The following is a 19,177-nucleotide window of genomic DNA, read 5'->3' on the forward strand; positions in this document are numbered from 1 at the left end:
CTCTTAACCAAACGGATTCCAGCAGCCACACGTGCCACCTTCCTGATGGAGGGACCTTCACTGCCAGAAGCTCACAGACTTGCAAATAAGACCATAGAATAGAACCATAGAATCAACTAGGTTGGAAAAGACCTTTAAGATCATCAATTCCAACATGTCAAATCAAGTAAGCACTTAAATTCCCAGCAGTCTTAAGTATCTCCAGGAAGGCAGCTGAGTTTTGAAAGCTCAGGAATGCTGGAATCCAGCACTTGCTCCAAAATCTGGGTGCTGCCCAAATCTCACTGTTATTAAGTCTCACTGTAGGACAAATATTTTCCTATTTAATATTAAAATCCCTATTTACAATTCCTATTTCATAGCTTAGGACTTGACACTGATTGAAAAGCCTCAGCCACCCACAGAATTTGCAGTGTTCTGGGTGGTTCCTGCTCTTCTTTTGCCTCAGTTGATGGTAGGTTATAAGAAGATGAAAGGGAAAAACCTCAATATCTTCAAAGATATAAATGCTGTTATCTATTTCTCACATACCTATGGTTGCTCTACATGGAAGAAGGAATAGTTTTGGTTATTTACTGTTCCAGGCTTCATTAAGCAAAGGCTTTAGACCTACAGCTTGCACGAGATGCAGATAAACAACTGCTTTGGAAGTCATGAAAATGAAACCCAGCAAGAACACATTAAATAGCTGCTTTCTGTTCCCAGAGAGAAAAGGGCCTACAAGAAACCAAGGGTTCATTTACATCCCACAAACACCTCATTACAAGCCTTTTTAAAGTCAGTTATGAAAGTGTTTGGGATAAAAAAGCAAACACAGAAATGCAGCAAAGCTCATCTCATGTGGCCCCTTCGGTGTTCTGGTTTATGATTGTTAAGGTCAGTGTTCAGTGGGATTTCCTGAATATAGAGTTACTTTATTTTCCATGCTTTTTCAAGGTATGGAACAAGACTGAGATCAACACGTGCCCATCAGAGAGCACTTCCCTCCCTGCTGTGTGTTCCCTGGGCTTTTGGATCTATAACAAAGCCACTTACACCCCACTGCCCTGCCCATTTTTTCATAGACTCACAGAGTGTTCCGGGTTGGAGCGATCTTAAAGCTCCTCCAGTCCCAACCCCTGCCACGGGCAGGGACACCTTCCACTAGAGCAGGTTGCTCCAAGCCCCTGTGTCCAACCTGGCCTTGAACACTGCCAGGGATGGGGCAGCCACAGCTTCTCTGGGAAAAGTCTGTGCCAGCGCCTCAGCACCCTCACAGGGAAGAGCTTCTGCCTCGGAGCTCATCTCAATCTCCCCTCTGGCAGGTTCAAGCCATTCCCCTTGGCCTGTCCCTCCAGGCCCTTGTCCAAAGCCCCTCTCCAGGTTTCCTGGAGCCCCTTTAGGCACTGGAGCTGCTCTAAGGTCTCCCCTTCAGGAGCCTTCTCTTCTCCAGGCTGCCCCAGCCCAGCTCTCTCAGCCTGGCTCCAGAGCAGAGCTGCTCCAGCCCTCGCAGCAGCTCCGGGGCCTCCTCTGGCCTCGCTCCAGCAGCTCCACGTCCCTCTTGTGCTGTTGCCCCAGAGCTGGATCAGGACTGCGGGGGGCTTCCCCAGAGCGCAGCAGAGGGGCAGGATCCCCTCCCTGACCTGCTGCTCACGCTCTGGGGGTGCAGCCCAGCACACGGGGGGGTTCTTGGGCTCAAGCAACACACTGAAGCCGGGTCACTGGGAGCTTTTCTCTTAAAGAATCTAGAATTATTTATTTTAGACAAAGGTTACATTTATGAGCATGTTCAGATATTAAAACCAGATTAAATTAGGATTCTAAGTAGATCTAAACCATCTTTTGTGAGAAATACATTATTCCATTGCAGCGTTTTCCTATTGGCAGGAACAAAATCATTAAGTGGGTCCAACAGGCTCATTTGGCAAATTGTTTTAACTAAGAGGAAAGAACATGGAAAGGTTCTGGCAAAACATTCTGGAAAGATATTATCATTCTTTTTATCCCATTTAGAAACATTCTTATTTAAATTCTAGGCTTTTTAAAATTAAAAGCGGTATTAAAATGAAATAATTCTCTTAATGAAAAATAACGTATCATTCAAATTTGGGGCCACCAGAAATAGTTGCTCAGTGATAGAAGGAACCACCAGTACAGTAAAAACAAGCCTTGGTATGCCAAAAATGTCTCAGAAGCCAATGTAAGCCCTCCCATGCAAACCGGTTTTAAATCACAGTCCAGTGCTATTCAAGTAGGGATGCATTAAATAATCCATGAAACTCAGCTTTCACTGCCTTGTGGATGTTTGGGGTGGGGAGGCAGCTATGCCAAACCCACCCCAATTTAATAGATTCAACACAGCTCACCTAAAACTCTGATCTTTGAGGCACGAACTTGAGCTCAGCCTTGGCAGGGGAGTCCCGCAGTGATTTTACTTGCACAGCATTTGACTGCAGGACTGTAAGTCAAGAACATATGATGCCAAGAACAAAGCAGAAGGTAGGAAGAAAGTTCTTCCTGCTCTAATCTGTGTTTGCCTTGTCTTCTCTGCAGCCCAAAGAAAATCACTTACTTCTGGGCTGCATGGGAAGCTCTCACTGTGACTGCAGCAAGTCCTGCAGCAACCTGGAACCAACCAACCTATGAACTCATCAAGCCAGGACCAACAACTGAGAGAGAGCTGGGAGAAGCTGGGGCTGGGGCAGCCTGGAGAAGAGAAGGCTCCTGAAGGGGAGACCTTAGAGCAGCTCCAGTGCCTAAAGGGGCTCCAGGAAACCTGGAGAGGGGCTTTGGGCAAGGGATGGAGGGCCAGGCCAAGGGGAATGGCTTGAACCTGCCAGAGGGGAGACTGAGATGAGCTCTGAGGCAGAAGCTCTTCCCTGTGAGGGTGCTGAGGCGCTGGCACAGACTTTTCCCAGAGAAGCTGTGGCTGCCCCATCCCTGGCAGTGTTCAAGGCCAGGTTGGACACAGGGGCTTGGAGCAACCTGCTCTAGTGGAAGGTGTCCCTGCCCGTGGCAGGGGGTTGGAACTGGAGGAGCTTTAAGCTCACTTCCAACACAAACCAGTTTGTCATTCCGTGAAATACCCCAAACCCAACACTTTTTCTGCACTATCGGGGGCATTAGCTAATAAATGACATTTTCAAACACTTTGTGGGGTTTTTAAGAGGGAGGATGGGCAGGAAAGTTCTACACATATCACAGCAGAGTCAGTTAATTTATATGCTAAATATTCCGCATGGAGTGAAATCAAACGAGTCTGTTGGGATGAAACAAACAGGAAATGAAACACTGACACAGATAACGTGTCTCAAAAGTGAATGCCAAGGTTAAGAAAGCAGAGGTGAAGCCGTTCATGGAGAAGAGCCCACCTGCATAGTAGCTCCAGCCCAACTGGCTGATTTTGACCAAGCTCAAGCATATAGAAATATGAGATATTCCTAAAGAGAGAAACAGTTGGTTGGGAAGGAGATGGAGAGTAGGGAAGAGCAGTATCGAAGCATTTAGGGTTGAAGAAGTTGTTCCCAGGCTACTGGTAATGGGACTGAATGCAAATTACCCAAATTCTGTAGGTAGAGAATGAAATGTATATGAAATACAGATATTCAAACCTTTATTAACACATAGCACCCCTCAACAGGTTTGCTGATGACACGGACGCTGTGTGGAGCAGTGACACTCTGGAGGGAAGGGATGGGATCCAGAGGGACCTGGACAGGCTGAGAGGTGGGACCATGTGAACCTCATGGAGCTCAACCAGGCCAAGGGCAAGGTCCTGCCCCTGGGTCGGGGCAATCCCAGCACAAACACAGGCTGGGGGAGACTGGATGGAGCAGCCTGAGGAGAAGGACTTGGGGGTGTTGGGTGAGGAGAAGCTCCCCATGACCCGGCTTCAGTGTGTGCTTGAGCCCAGAACCCCTCCGTGTGCTGGGCTGCACCCCCAGAGCGTGAGCAGCAGGTCAGGGAGGGGATCCTGCCCCTCTGCTGCGCTCTGGGGAGACCCCCCCTGCAGCCCTGATCCAGCTCTGGGGCAGCAGCACAAGAGGGACGTGGAGCTGCTGGAGCGAGGCCAGAGGAGGCCCCGGAGCTGCTGCGAGGGCTGGAGCAGCTCTGCTCTGGAGCCAGGCTGAGAGAGCTGGGCTGGGGCAGCCTGGAGAAGAGAAGGCCCTTGTCAAACACCCACCTCCAGCTTTCTTTTCAGCCCCTTTAGGCACTGGAAGCTGCTTTTATGGTCTCCCTGGAGCCTTCTTTCCATGATTCAGTGTTTGGATACAGCTGATATAAGTACGAAGACTTTTACATCTTCATAATGCCATAATACAGCTTCAGGGTTTTGATGATGTTCCTCTCAACAACGACATTCTCGTTTCACTAAACTGCTTTTTACCTTAAAGAGTTCAAAATTCCCGATCTGTGGATTTTGGTGGCATTTTTCCAGGCTATTCTCAACCTTCTTAGCCGGAAAGAAGAACAGCTCCAACAGCTCTCATATGGAGAAGGCAATCTGTTTACCCAGCACAGCTCTCCCAAGCATATGTTTCCAGAGCAAAGCCATAGATAGCCAGCAAGTGACATTTTTACAGATTCAACTTTTTGGGGGTTGGTAGCTTATTTCCGTGCCATTTATTTTAGTGGAGCCATATGGAATTAGCTTTTCTCTCACTGCTTAGGGAGCAGGGAAGGACACCAACTCTTGAAGGGTTCAACTGGAAGCACATGTAACAGGCTGAAACGTAGTTACGTCCACTTGAGATGAGGTAGGACCACAATGCAACACCATTAATAGATTAGAGCCTAAGATAGAACAGGAGCCCAGCCAGCAAACAAACACAACTGTTATCACAGCAGAAGTGATAATATTCATAGCCAAATACAAGGGGAGGGAGAAAAGAGCCCTCCTCTTACAATTAAAAATGGACCTAAGCTTCTGAACTCATCAAACCAAGTAAACAGCATCATAATGAGTCTTAATCAAATCTTATCTGGTACAAAGACTCTCTTGAGAGTTGTAGATATCCTAATGAGGAGACAAAATGCATCCCCCTATAATTAAGTGGAAATAGGATTCATTGCTGTGGAGGCCCCAAGACCTTCCTTGAGCATAGACCTGAGCACAAATGGGAAATCTCCCATCATCGTTGAGAAGAATTATGTCAGCTTTGGGACCAACTTTACTGCTTGGGAGACTCCCATCAGGCTATCAAAGCATCAGAGTCTCTAGTTTGATAGAGACAGAGTAAGATAGAGGAAGAATTCAAGGAACAGCCTAAGGATTCAGGATTCAGGCTGAAAGAAGGATTATAGAAACAAGAACGTAGCTTCTACTTTGGTTTTCCCTTATTTCTGCAACACAAATCAGTGGAGACAGAAACTTTCTGTCTCCACTAGTTTAAAGATAAAGGGATACAGGCAGTAGTGAAACAAAAAGCTATTTGAAGGCAAATTAGCTCTATCCAATTGGCTGAACCTTCCTTACTCTTGTTTCAAAAATGAAAGCTTGAAATACAGGAGTTGTAGTTCAGCGACATGAGTTGGTTGAGTAAGAGCAAAGGAGCTACACCAACGGTTTGTTTTCTCAACTCATTGAATTTCAAAGGCGTTGATCTCCTTTAGAGATGGTGCTTGAATTGTGCAACCTTCATTTAAACAAGCACCCGTTGCTCTCAGTGCTTCTCTTCATCAAAATCCAGCCCTGACACAGCAGAGGTGAAACGCTGTTCTGACAAGGATGGAGCTCCTCTGGATCTAAACTCTATGATGAAGCATTAACCACAGTCAGTTGTAGAGCTCTGCCAGTGCCAGAGGTATTATCAGTTGTATTCTAACACTTTCTTTAAGTAAAAACCCCATAAAATCTGTAATAAAACAGAAAGTTTCCATTTTTAAGAAGGAAATGTGTTCTGGTTATTGGTGACAGTCATTATATATTGATATGGATGGGCTGGAGAGGGGCCGGAGAAGGGCCACAAAGATGATCCAAGCACTGGGCAGCGTGTGAGGAAAGGCTGAGAGAGCTGGGGCTGTTCAGGTGGAGAAGGGAAGGCTCAGGGAGACCTGATCCCATGTGCCAGGAGTTAAAGGGGGGCTACAGAGAAGATGGAGACTCCCTTTGGACAAGGAGTCCCGTGGGAAAGACAGGGGGAGATGGGCACAAGTTACTCCTGGGGAGATTCCCACTGGACACAAGAGGGAAATATTCACACTGAGAGCCAGCCATTGGAATAATGATAGAATCACAGACTGGTTCAGGTTGGAAGGGACCCTGAAGACCACCCAGTTCCAACCCTGTGACACAGGCAGGGACACCTTCCCCTAGACAAGGTGGTGCCTCTGTGGCAGAAGGTTGGAACTGGATGGTCTTTAAGGTCCCTTCCAACCCAAACCAGTCGGGGATTCTATGACATAAACAAATACTAGTTGCAGTTGCAAGCAAAGTTGCTTCCCAATAAAACACACCTTCCTAATAAAACTGTTTGTTATTTGTAACATAGTATGTGTTATCACCAAACACCTTCAGACACGGCTCCAGAGCATAAGTGCTCTTCCAGTTACAATCACAGCAGCATCCACAACGTTTTGCAGATGGTAAGATTTAATGTGACAAGGTGATAATGAACTAACCAGTGTTAAAGGGCAAATTACTCTGGACTTGTTCACGCAGGGTGCAACCATGGATGGAGTCAGGCAACCATAAAATACCATGTTCTCAGTAATAGCTGCAAATGTAAATCCAATAAATGGGTCTTTGCATGGTTTTTGGGACTTATTTCTTTCTGTTTTACTTTATAAATGACATACATCAAACTGACCTTCAGAGAAGAAGTGAAGTCTATGAAATGGTTCTTTTCTGCTTTCCAACTGGATAAGCTTTAAGGTCCCTTCCAACCCAAACCTGTCTGTGATTCTGTGATTCCTAAGGCAGATCCTTCCCACAACTGATCGTTGGCTCCTGCCAACATTTCAGACACCTTCTTCCCCCACGTGCTACCCTGAGAAGGACCTCTTGAAGCTCTGACCTAAATCAGGGGTCTCTTTGCTTTGTTTTATTTACCAGCTGCAGCTTCATGACCCAAATGCAGCACAGTGGGTCAGGGAAAGGGCAATTCCACAGCTCCCCTACAGCCCAAAGAGGTGACTGTAACTTTTAGCACAAATTCCACTCCCCGACCCAACCATCAGTAATTCCAACTTAATCACTCGCACTTAAATATGCAGGAATGCTGCAAATGTTTGGTGTTCACACACTGGAAAGAATTATAATTGCATTACCAAAGAAAATGTTTGTGCTCAAAGCTTACATAGTTTATTCTTCTAGAGATTATATGTGTGCAAAAACCTCGTGTCTAATTAATGGTCCTGAAATTACTGGATTGGGCCACTTAGAGGAGTAGGGACAAAGAAGGGTTGAAGCTGAGAGAAATGACTGTCCCCAGGAAAAAAGCTCAATGAATTCACTTACTGGCTATTCTTACAAACAATGAATTCTATATTATAACTTATGTGGCAATGTATTAAAGTCACAAAGTGGTTTAAACCCCTACAGAGGAGGCCCCGGAGCTGCTGCGAGGGCTGGAGCAGCTCTGCTCTGGAGCCAGGCTGAGAGAGCTGGGCTGGGTCAGCCTGGAGAAGAGAAGGCTCCTGAAGGGGACACCTTAGAGCAGCTCCAGTGCCTAAAGGGGCTCCAGGAAACCTGGAGAGGGGCTTTGGACAAGGGCCTGTAGGGACAGGCCAAGGGGAATGGCTTTAACCTGCCAGAGGGGAGATTGAGATGAGCTCTGAGGCAGAAGCTCTTCCCTGTGAGGGTGCTGAGGCGCTGGCACAGACTTTTCCCAGAGAAGCTGTGGCTGCCCCATCCCTGGCAGTGTTCAAGGCCAGGTTGGACACAGGGGCTTGGAGCAACGTGCTCTAGTGGAAGGTGTCCCTGCCCGTGGCAGGGGTTGGAGCTGGAGGAGCTTTAAGGCCCCTTCAACCCAAACCATTCTAGGATTCTCCAATCCATACAGGAACACAGTCTAATTTCTACTGTGGACATCCTTCTTGCCATTACTACTGCAGCATTTGCTATCAAAGTTCAAGCTTTGACGATGGATTTGATCTTAAAGGTCTTTTCCAACCTAGTTGATTCTATGATTCTTTCCAGAATGTAACAAATAAAACCCACCCCTGCCTATTTTCCTCTCTACCACCTCCCTCAGGAAACACATTATCTCTTTGCTCACTTTCCACTGATTTACTGGGTTCTATTAATTATACATTCCTAAGACTTGCAATCACTTAAGGTCCAGACTGATTTCATTTGTTACTCTTATAATATTCTTTGTGCGAACCTTCTCCTCTGCAACTTCTTCTCCTGATTTGATTTCTTTCTGCTGCTGCTTTTATCTTTTATTCTCATTCTCTCTGTCCTTACATATTTAATCATTAACTCTATATACACTGGAGTATAGTCTGTTTGAAATAGTTTACTCAAAAGGAAAGGCTATTTTAAAGCACTTTCATAAGAGAATATATTCTGGATTTGTTTAAGAACACCTAACATTTATCACAGCAGTAGGAGGAATAATTTCACTCTGTATTTTCTAACCTCTTGAACTGTAAATCACATTCCTAATTGCATCAGGTACTCTGCATATCTGGTGGTATGAGAAGCACTTAACTGAAACAATTACATTTGCTCTACAGTTTTAATTAAGCAACTCAGCTGAAAACTAACAGCTCAGTTCCTGTTGCTTGCAATAGGTTTTTTGACTCACTGGCCATGAAACCAGTTCATTTTTAGCAACCCGCCACCAGCAGTCAAGTATGAAGCTGGTTTATCTCTTTATGAGTCTTTCTTAACCCAAACCAGGCCTCATTAATCACTGTAGCCTTTTGAAAAGTACCTCATAGTAGAAGTAGAAAGAGATTTAAAGGTTATTTCACATGTTTTCCCATTGACATTACAAATTAAGATGTATATCAAAAAATACTAGTACAGAAGGCACGGTGGTGTGTGGCAGTTGCTTCTAGAAGCCAAAAAGCATCAAGGTAAGAGACACCAGCGCTATTTTCTAGTATCAATTCCTTGAAGCAGAAGGAAACCAATAAACTTGAGATTGTTTTTTCTCTATTTGAGACAAAGCCCCTAAATTCAGAGATTCTTGATCTTGACACAAGAGCAGAAAACAGAGCAAGTTTAGTCACTGTTCAGCAGGAGGTTTTTTAACATTACTCTTCTAATCCCGAGTGTTTCATGAAGTTGATTCAGTGATTTGAGAAGTACAAAATCAAGGGGGAAAACCCCCCCATCTTAAAATTCCCTGATTTTTGATGCTAAAAGCTTACATTTCCATAAACACAAGGAAGTTTCCTTTGCCCAAGGAATCTGTGGCTGCCCCATCCCTGGCAGTGTTCAAGGCCAGGTTGGACACAGGGGCTTGGAGCAACCTGCTCTAGTGGAAGGTGTCCCTGCCCAGGGCAGGGGTTGGAACTGGATGAGCTTTAAGCTCCCTTCAACCCAAACCACTCTGGGATTCTATGATTCTAAACAAAATTAAAGAGCTGTAACATAAACCCTTGTGTCACGTAACATAAATCATTTCCTTCTTACCTCAGCTTTGCGAATACTCTCTCTGGCTTCATCTATTTTCTGCTCCAGTTCTGCTCGGGTTTGCTCAGACATCACAGGCCCGTGGCATTCCAGCTCTTCAAGTGTCTGTCAGGAACAAGAAAACACATCCCAGATATAGTCAACAAGCCACGTACGTGATAAATATTCATGAGAAGTCAGGGAAATTATTGTTTGATAAGATGCTGAGTTGCCCAATGATCAACCCAGGAAAACAAGATGATGACCAAGGCAAAACATCATTTAAACACACAGTGTTTCACATGGAAATTCCACTCAGAGGAACATATCAACTTACGGTATCATGGTATGAATCTCCTCATCTATATGTTGATAATTACATATTTAAATTGCTCTAGATTCATGTCTGGATGAAAAAGAGCATCTTAAACATGGAGAGGGAAGTTGCTAATGGCAGCCCTGTGGTAGGGGAAGCCAAGATGGGTTTGCTGCATCTGCAGGAATGTTGTGTCCACAGGAGGATCTGCTGAAGCACAGAAGATATGTTGGATGTTTCTTGGGTTCATGTATATGTATGTTGATTGTAGAACAGCAAATGTGACTGCACAAATTGTCAGTGACCTGCAAATCTGTGCCTGGTTCAGTGACTGTTGATGCATGTTGTGTTAAATAGTCTTTGGGGAAAGAGCAGAAGGAGCATCAGGTACCAGGACCAGAATCCAGGATGCTCCCTCCTTCCTTTGAGAGTTTTTCCCATCATATTTGGTTACAGCCTCTGTTAATACCCTCTGCCTGGAGCTAAAACTGCTGTTTTCTTCCTCAGAGTGACTCAGGTTCAGCAGAAGACAGGTAAGATGGTCAATCCCTGGTCTTGCTTCTTACTCAGTGCATTCTCCTGGGTGGTTTGAGGAATGGCTGATAGCTCTAAAGTGGAACTAGAAGCCAGATCCTCCACTTCTTAGGGAGCAGCTCACTGAGTATTAGACAATATTATAGATATTGTAGCATAGACACATCCTCTTTAACTGAATTTAGTCTGTGCAAGTTAGGCTTGACCTCAGCATGCAAACCAGATGGCTTTAGGCTTAAATTAGCACAAGAAGTGAGGCTGGGTACCAAAATGAGCATGAGAGCCTTGCTATAGATGCTCCAGTATTTAAAGGGGGGCTACAAAGAAGATGGAGACTCCTTTTTGACAAGGAGTCCCATGGAACAGACGAGGGGTGATGGGCACAAGTTACTCCCACTGGACACAAGAGGAAAATTTTTCCCAGTGAGAACAAGCAGCCACTGGAATAATCTCCCCAGGGAAGTGGTGACTCCCCAGCACTGGATGCTGTTAAGATTGGGCTGTACAGGGCACTGTGCCATCTAGTCTAGGCCCAAAATACAGCTACATGAAGCTCCAGTTAGGATGTCCAAATACAGCCCAAGGTTTTTCCATGTTGAGCCACATAGGTAGGAACAAATTTATCAATACACACTCAATTTTGTGTCTTCACATTCGATTTAAGTGCACATTACTCGTGGATTTTCCTAGTGTTGAGAAGACTTTTGAGATCCACATTTTTTCTGCAGGTAATATATACATGATACAGTGGAGATAAGAGAAACTTTAGTTCCGACCAGAAGGATGCTGCGTAGAATGAAGGTTGTTCTCTAAGTTATTTGCAGGGAAGTAGAAGCTGTAGTTTCAGGTTTACATGGGAATAGTAAAACATATTGATGAACTAAGAAAATTGGGGCTGTTGAGCCTGGAGAAGAGAAGCTGCATGGAGACCTCAGAGCAGCTCCCAGTGTCTGAAGGGGGCTACAGGGATGCTGGAGAGGGACCTTCATCAGGGACTGGAGTGACAGGACAAGGGGTGATGGGTTCAAACTGAAACAGGGGAGATTTAAGTTGGATCTAAGGCAGAAGCTCTTCCCTGTGAGGGTGCTGAGGCGCTGGCACAGACTTTTCCCAGAGAAGCTGTGGCTGCCCCATCCCTGGCAGTGTTCAAGGCCAGGTTGGACACAGGGGCTTGCAGCAACCTGCTCTAGTGGAAGGTGTCCCTGCCCGGGGCAGGGGGTTGGAACTGGATGAGCTTTAAGCTCCCTTCCAACCCAAACCATTCTATTTTATGATTTTATGAACCAAAATGTTTGAGGAGCTGCTGACCTGGCAGTTTGAGTGTATCATAATAAGAAAGCCTACGACGGAAATGGCAGAGATAACAGGCAAAATGAACTCCTTTGTGCTTGCAGCAGCTCCTCCTTCATGCAGGGGAGCTGCAGGAAATCAAAGAGGTAAAGGAACGTTCTGCCAACCTACCCGCTGACTGTGGATGATGTTTTTGTGCTCCCGGGCCACCCGGGTTGCCCATTTCCGAGCCTCCTTGTTGAGGCTGTGCTCTTCAGTCGTTCCAGTTTCCGATTCCAGTTGTCGACTCTGGAACAGAGAACAAGAGAACAAGTCACGACACAGGCTCAGGGCTACCTCTGTAGATAAGATGATATTTAGTTATAGGATAACTTTATATCACATTTATCAGCCTGGGATCTTGTTTCATACAAAACAAGAAAGACTCAACGAACCCAACTCTCCTCCTTATGAACTTTGTGTGGTCCCATGTTGTGGAAAGTCAACTATGAACCAAATCAAAGCTCACAAGAGTTCACAACTCACATGGCCTCAAGAGAAGCACAATGACACTGAACACCAAAGACAATTCTACTGCAATGGAAGACATTTATGATGCCTAAAACCAAAACACAGTTTCACCCATACACTGTATGAAAGACGAGGAATAACGAGCAGGAATGGGATGGAAGCCACCTAATTTCTAAACATGGATTATAGGAAGAAAAGATGGAAGGTTACGTGTGATCCAGTGGGCCATTTAGGCTTGTTCTTTGTAATTTCCAATCACAATGGCATCGAATATTTTAAAGGAGCAATTTCTGTCCCAAAACTTTGTCTGCAAAACATCCAACTTAGATTTCAAATCACATTTTTGATACTGTTTCATCTTATGCCAACTTTTATTGTGTGTTTTATTATTCTCCCCTTCAATAAATGCCAACTAAAGCAAGATGAAGCAGTCCTCTACTGTCTCCAGGTTGAACAGAACCCATCTGAAACTTTGAAGATAGACTTCCCAGCATTTATTTACTGAAATCATTCCAAATCTTTCTGTAATTTCCATTAGTGCACTCCCCAGTGCATTGATCAGAAAAGCATTTAGGTTGGAAAAGACTTTTAATGTCATTGAGTCCAACTGTTCCCCAGCAGTGCCAAGGCCACCACTAACCCATGGCACTGAGGCCTCGGCTACACGGGGTGTGAACACTTGCAGGGCCGGTGACTCCAGCCCTGCCCTGGGCAGCCTGTTCCAATGCCTGAGCACCCTCTGGGGAAGGAATTGTTCCTCAGCTCCATCTAAACCTCCCCTGGTGCAGCCTGAGGCCGTTTCCTCTCATCCTGTTGCTTCTCACCTGGGAGAAGCCTGGCCTTGAGCAAGCTGGTCTAATGGAAGGTGTCCCTGCTCACTGCAGCGGGGTTGGAACTGGATGATCCTCAAGGTCCCTTCCAACCCAAACCTGTGTGATTCTATGATTCAAAAAGTTGTTCAGGAAGGAGAAATTGAAGGTTAGCCAGGAGGAAAAGGGTAAGAGAACAGAAAGACAAGGAATACTTTTCAGGCTAGATGAGAAGCCTCCAGCCCATGCAGAAGAAGGGATGGATGGTGTTATCAGGTATTTCAGAAGGTGAAGTGGTTTGATTTGTATCAAGGAAGACACTTTTGTTTGGTACAGATCATTTTAAAGTCAAGAGACACCAGGAAGCAAACCGAAGTGATACTGAATGGGAGATTTTTATGCCTTTAGATCACACTGCCCTCATGGGAGAGGCAATAATACCAACTTATGCGACCATCCTATCAGAGGACTTAATTGAAAATGAGGCAAAAATTAGTTTAGCTTCTTATTTTGTTCAACTAAGCTCCTTTTCATCAAAATTGACTATAGTCTTTATTCTTCTTCATCCTTTTATTGTCAGAGCTGGGGGTAGCTGATTCAAGGGATTGTAAAAGAGATGATTTCCAATGGTAGAGGCAAGCAAGGGAAAGGTGGTTTTATGATCTCTGGGGCCCCCAGCGTAAGAAAGACGTGGAGCTGCTGGAGCGAGGCCAGAGGAGGCCCCGGAGCTGCTGCGAGGGCTGGAGCAGCTCTGCTCTGGAGCCAGGCTGAGAGAGCTGGGCTGGGGCAGCCTGGAGAAGAGAAGGCTCCTGAAGGGGACACCTTAGAGCAGCTCCAGTGCCTAAAGGGGCTCCAGGAAACCTGGAGAGGGGCTTTGGACAAGGGCCTGGAGGGACAGGCCAAGGGGAATGGCTTTAACCTGCCAGAGGGGAGATTGAGATGAGCTCTGAGGCAGAAGCTCTTCCCTGTGAGGGTGCTGAGGCGCTGGCACAGACTTTTCCCAGAGAAGCTGTGGCTGCCCCATCCCTGGCAGTGTTCAAGGCCAGGTTGGACACAGGGGCTTGGAGCAACCTGCTCTAGTGGAAGGTGTCCCTGCCCGTGGCAGGGGGTTGGGACTGGATGAGCTTGAAGATCCCTTCAACCGAAACCATTCTATGATTCATTACTGTTTGACCTCTTCAATTACCTACATTAAGCTACTCTGCTGGGTCATGGTGACACGTAAAGAGGACAAACACATGGATTCATTTAGGCAGAGCCAATCCTTAAGATAACATTTGACCTCAGTTTTCCCTAGCTTATTGGAGTGAGCATTTTGTTCAGCTCCTTCTATAGCCTCCAGCAGTCTTACCTATTGCAAATCTGAGCAGAATGGTTTGACATCGCCTCTCCTCTATAAAACATAACAAATTTTCAGTGTTGCCATTAGTCTTGGTCCTACCCAACTCTCATTTTCATTAAGCAACTATACAGCCTTCAGTCACTTGATAACCTTTTGCATTACCCCATGTGTGTTTTGGGGTTTTGATCTATTTATCAAAAGCACTTGACCAAAAAGAATGAATGCAAACTTTGTGGCTGCTCCTAAGGGCGTACTAAAACAGGAGAGGATTGTTATTGGATCAGACTGGTTCTATTAGTTATTCATAAAGCAGAATTGCAACCAAAGAGACCTCACCCTTCCTTAAAGGTCTAAAAATAACATAAAACTGGGGAGAAACCTAGAGCTGTGGTCTGTGTAGAAACCAAAAATACAAGGAGGAGACAAGATTAAGAGGCAAAATATAGTCTTCTGGGAAAGAGGCTGAAAACAAGGACTTCTTCCACCAAGCGTGGTGGAAATGTATGGTCTGAAGCACTTGGCTGAGAAGACAATGCAAGGAGAAAGGTTTCCATCCCAGCAGGACCTGGAATGCTTCCTGAATAACTGGAGCTGGTATGGGAGGAAGGGACTTCACTGACCTGTGAAGATCAAGCTGCTGGCACTTAATGTGGCTGTGAAAGAATTTATAAGCTGAAGAGCTTATAAGCAGCAAGATGACTGGCATGGAAGTGCACGTGCTTCAGGAGGACTTCAAGGATGACCCAAGAAGTCTGTAAGCTCAGGTAAAGGTAGGTTGGAGGGGTGCATCAAGTAAGAAATGAGAAACCAACTGCCATTTAAATAGGGATGAGCTAAAGCAGAGATTTATGTGAAATCAGAATTGTAGGGAAAAAGGTGTGGAACTGAAGGGGCTGGTCCTAACCTGCTTTACTAAATTAAGCATTTAAGTGCTTTCAGGGCTGGAACTTGGTGGTGGCAAGATGTCCGGATGTCCAATGACTCAATTTAACCTCTTCCCAAAAAAGTGGGAAACCAAAGCCACTTACCATGGCCAAGGAATGAAGGAAGAGGCAAAAACCCTGAGCTAAACATAGATGGATGCTGTGTTGTTCTCTCAGGGTTTGCATTACAGTGAAAGCAGTGTTTAGTGCTAAAAATTCAATCAGTAAACCAACAGAAAGTTCTAGATGAGTCCAGCTTAGAGACTAATGATGCTGTGTCTTAAATTAACATGCATTTAGGCTGTAGATACATGTTCCTTCTCCAGTTTGGTCTGAAATGTTGTTGCAGGTGCAGAAGTCGCCTTAAGACAGGGACAAACACACAGTTTCTCTTACTCAAGCCGTTATATCTGGATGCAGATGGCACAAGTACAGCTTTAAGAGCAAAAAAGAAGCTGGCTCTTGAGCCTAAAAGCTCCTTATTTTTGTAGCTGAAGACTAAAGATACTTCAACCCAGGGGAAAAAAAGGAGTGAACATTTATTGCATGCAAATCACTGACACAAACACACCTAAAAATCACAGGCATTTCTTTAACAGAGGTGAAATGAGAGGTTAGCATACCAGTGGTGAAAAGCAAGTGCAACCTTGTGATCAACACTACTTGGGAGGAGGAAGGACTACACGTGACATTTTTCACACCACTCATAGCTAAAGAGCAGTTGTAAGAGTCAAGTTTGGTGCTCATTTTAGTCTACTACCATAAAAGTAATTTACTATAAGTTTAGCCAACAGTGAGCTAGGACTGATTTGGATTTCAGTGAGTTTTCAATGTTACAAACACATCACCCCTCTTTAACAAGAAAGACTATTCACATACAGGATATTTTCCCACTCAGAATGATAAATAAGGACCTACAGCCACTACTAACAGGTTACACAAACCTCTGTATGTATGATAAAGCTAAACCCAAACCAACCTATTGCTGTTTTATATAAGCACATTCTGCTTTTTAATCTATTAAATTAACACCTCATAGTGCTGAGTGTCACTGACACTGAAGCTGTGGCTGCCCCATCGCTGGCAGTGTTCAAGGCCAGGTTGGACACAGGGGCTTGGAGCAACCTGCTCTAGTGGAAGGTGTCCCTGCCCGTGGCAGGGGGTTGGAACTGGGTGAGCTTTAAGCTCCCTTCAACCCAAACCACTCTGGGATTCCATAATTCTGGCTGAAATTAATTAATCTCATTCCCCTCAGCTATGACAGCAGCTCCATTCACATCCAACTCATTCAAACAATCTATAATGTCTTCTATTATAACTAGAAATACAGAAAAACTGCTGCCATTAGGGATGCAAAGGGAAAAAGGAATGCCTTTTGAATCAACTTTGACACAGAGAAATTGATTTCGTAGATCTTTTCAATGTGATATACACCAAGATCTATTACTTAAGTGGCCACTTCTTTCAAGTATTACTTCTGCTCTCTGCTCTCGCTGTTAGAAATGATGCAGAGCTTTGCTTAAACAGTGTTTCCTGACTGTAAAAATGTGAATACTAACAGAGTGGTCTCTAAATTCCAATCAAATCAATTTGGTATGAGCCAATTTCAGCTCATTATACTTGAAATACATCAGAAACGGTGTTAAGTTCAACCCACAAGAAGGCAGACCTTAACTCTATGGCATGGACTTCCCCTTTACTTGAAATTAAACCTTCAATATCAACATCAAACACGAGTATTTCACCTCAGACCTTATTTTAATAACAACTGGAGTGTGGGGAAAGAAATAAAATCAGTTTTAGTTGTGTTGGCCACACACAAGATCTGTCAAGTCAAACAGGGAATGTACAGCTCTGCTGAACATATACCTCGATGGCTGTATTTCTCCTCCTCAATGATTTCTAATGCTTTATACATTGATAAAATTAAACCTTACCTTTCTTTATATACTTAGGTTCAAAAGTTAAAGTTAATACCAGACCAGTCACCTTCCTCTGGTCTGGTATTAGAAGCACAGACTACTCTAAATACAGAGAAACCAGTGCATCCTCTGAACTTGTTAGTCTGGGCTTCCTTAGGTGAGGGATTAATTCTGACTAGCATTTATATTTCATCAACCTTTTTGTATTTAAATATTTATATCAAACATATTTATGTGCAATAATTAAATAGAATATGATGTTATTAAGAAAAATAATGACTATTAAAATATTTAACCATAACGCATATATGATATAAATATAGAATATAAATACTAAATAAGTTTTAAATCTAATTTAAGTATTTCAACACATTCAATGGTAAATGCTGACCTGTGTAAATACCTCTGCCTGTGTACAGAAACCTGCTAAAAGTGAAGTCTGACAAAGCAGAGCCCTCACCCAACTCCTGATTCCCACTTGGACAGTGATTTCTACTCACTTTCCAAGCCCTGAGCACTTGCAGAGCTGAGGAGACATGCCTGGGCACAAGTGAGACTGATGTCCTTCTGTAAGTACAGCTTACATAGCTTCTATCATACAGCTTGATACAGGCTGCTCAGAAATACAAGATATTCTTCTGCATATGAGAGTGAAAATCATCCTTATTGTCACAATTTACCCATTAAGCTTCTACACCCAAGTAACAAGGGGTGAAACACCAAAAACTTTCCACTGAACGTGCTGAAACGTTGTTTTTCTGCAACTTGAGTGAGAAAACCCCATTTTTTCATGTGATAAGCTGTCACACACATCAGATCTGGCTCCAGTTTGTACTTGCGTGCTCGAAGAGGATGAAAGCATCAGTTAATGTCCAGGGGAAACTACAGTCACAGGCAACAATGTGGATAAAATAACAGGAAAAAGACCTCAAAAGTTTAGTGTCAGCTTCTTGTTGCCATTATCCCCCTCGCCATGGACGGGCTCTTTGTCATCTGGCTGCTTTTCTCACACGATAACAGGCAGTTCAAGGAAAAAGACTCTTTTCCAAACAGGAAACAGAGAAAAGCTGGCTCATTTCCTTTGGATTTTGCCCTGTTCTTATGGCCAGGGCTTATCTGTGAGGCATGGGGACAGCACGTTTCAACACAACAGATTTCTGTGGACTTAATACTTGCCTCGTGGGAGGATGCTGGATGATTAAATTGTCACTATACTGAATATAGCAGCAGCCCCTGTGGAAGATCAGTGTGTGCTGACTGCTTTATCTCGTGAGCCTGAAGGGAGTACAAGAGACTCCTTTCTATTCTCCACCCTGCTGTAGTGCCCCAGTCTCTTTTGTCAATTCATTTATTGGAAGGGTTAAATTTAAATGGGAATTTATCAATGATTTCTTGCTGAATGCTTCTAAATCAAACCATTTCCTTATAGAGGGACCTGGACAAGCTGGAGAGGTGGGACTGGGTGATCCTCATGGAGCTCAACAAGGCCAAGGGCAAGATCCTGCCCGTGGGTCAGGGCAATCCCAACACAAACACAGGCTGGGGGAGACTGGATGGAGCAGCCTGAGGAGAAGGACTTGGGGTGTTGGGTGAGGAGAAGCTCCCCATGACCCGGCTTCAGTGTGTGCTTGAGCCCAGAACCCCCCCGTGTGCTGGGCTGCACCCCCAGAGCGTGAGCAGCAGCTCAGGGAGGGGATCCTGCCCCTCTGCTCTGGGGAGACCCCACTTGCAGCACTGTGTGCAGCTCTGGTGTCCCCAGCATAAGAGGACATGGAGCTGTTGGAGCAATCTGTACCTGACTCCAGGATTTCATGGCCATCCAGTCAACATTAGTCTTTAGCCACAGCTCGCCTTTCATAAATCCAGGTTTTGAGATGGAAAATGTAAAACTAGAATTTACAACAGCATTGAGCCGAGTTCCACATCCACATTGCTTATTCTTCTTGCCTACAATACTCACAATCCCATTCAAGCACCAGGAAAC

General features: G+C 44.7%; 1 protein-coding gene and 1 long non-coding RNA gene across 5 annotated transcripts in view; one reads left to right on the plus strand and one right to left on the minus strand.

Moving 5' to 3' along the window:
* Window positions 1-19,177, minus strand: part of FCHSD2 (FCH and double SH3 domains 2) — a 144,280-nt gene that overhangs the window by 17,420 nt on the left and 107,683 nt on the right. For all 4 annotated transcript variants that reach the window (XM_030475784.1, XM_030475786.1, XM_030475785.1 and 1 more), the window contains 2 exons: window positions 11,859-11,975; window positions 9,569-9,673 (listed from right to left, as the gene is read on the minus strand). In XM_030475784.1, coding sequence (XP_030331644.1) covers window positions 9,569-9,673; window positions 11,859-11,975 — 222 coding nt within the window. The remainder of the gene's footprint in view (window positions 1-9,568; window positions 9,674-11,858; window positions 11,976-19,177) is intronic.
* LOC115603687 lies at window positions 14,778-17,841 on the plus strand. The gene is made up of 2 exons (XR_003989962.1): window positions 14,778-15,118; window positions 17,613-17,841. It is a non-coding gene; the product is annotated as an uncharacterized LOC115603687 (long non-coding RNA).

This window comes from Strigops habroptila, chromosome 2 (assembly GCF_004027225.2).
Source record: "Strigops habroptila isolate Jane chromosome 2, bStrHab1.2.pri, whole genome shotgun sequence".
NCBI lineage: Eukaryota > Metazoa > Chordata > Aves > Psittaciformes > Psittacidae > Strigops > Strigops habroptila.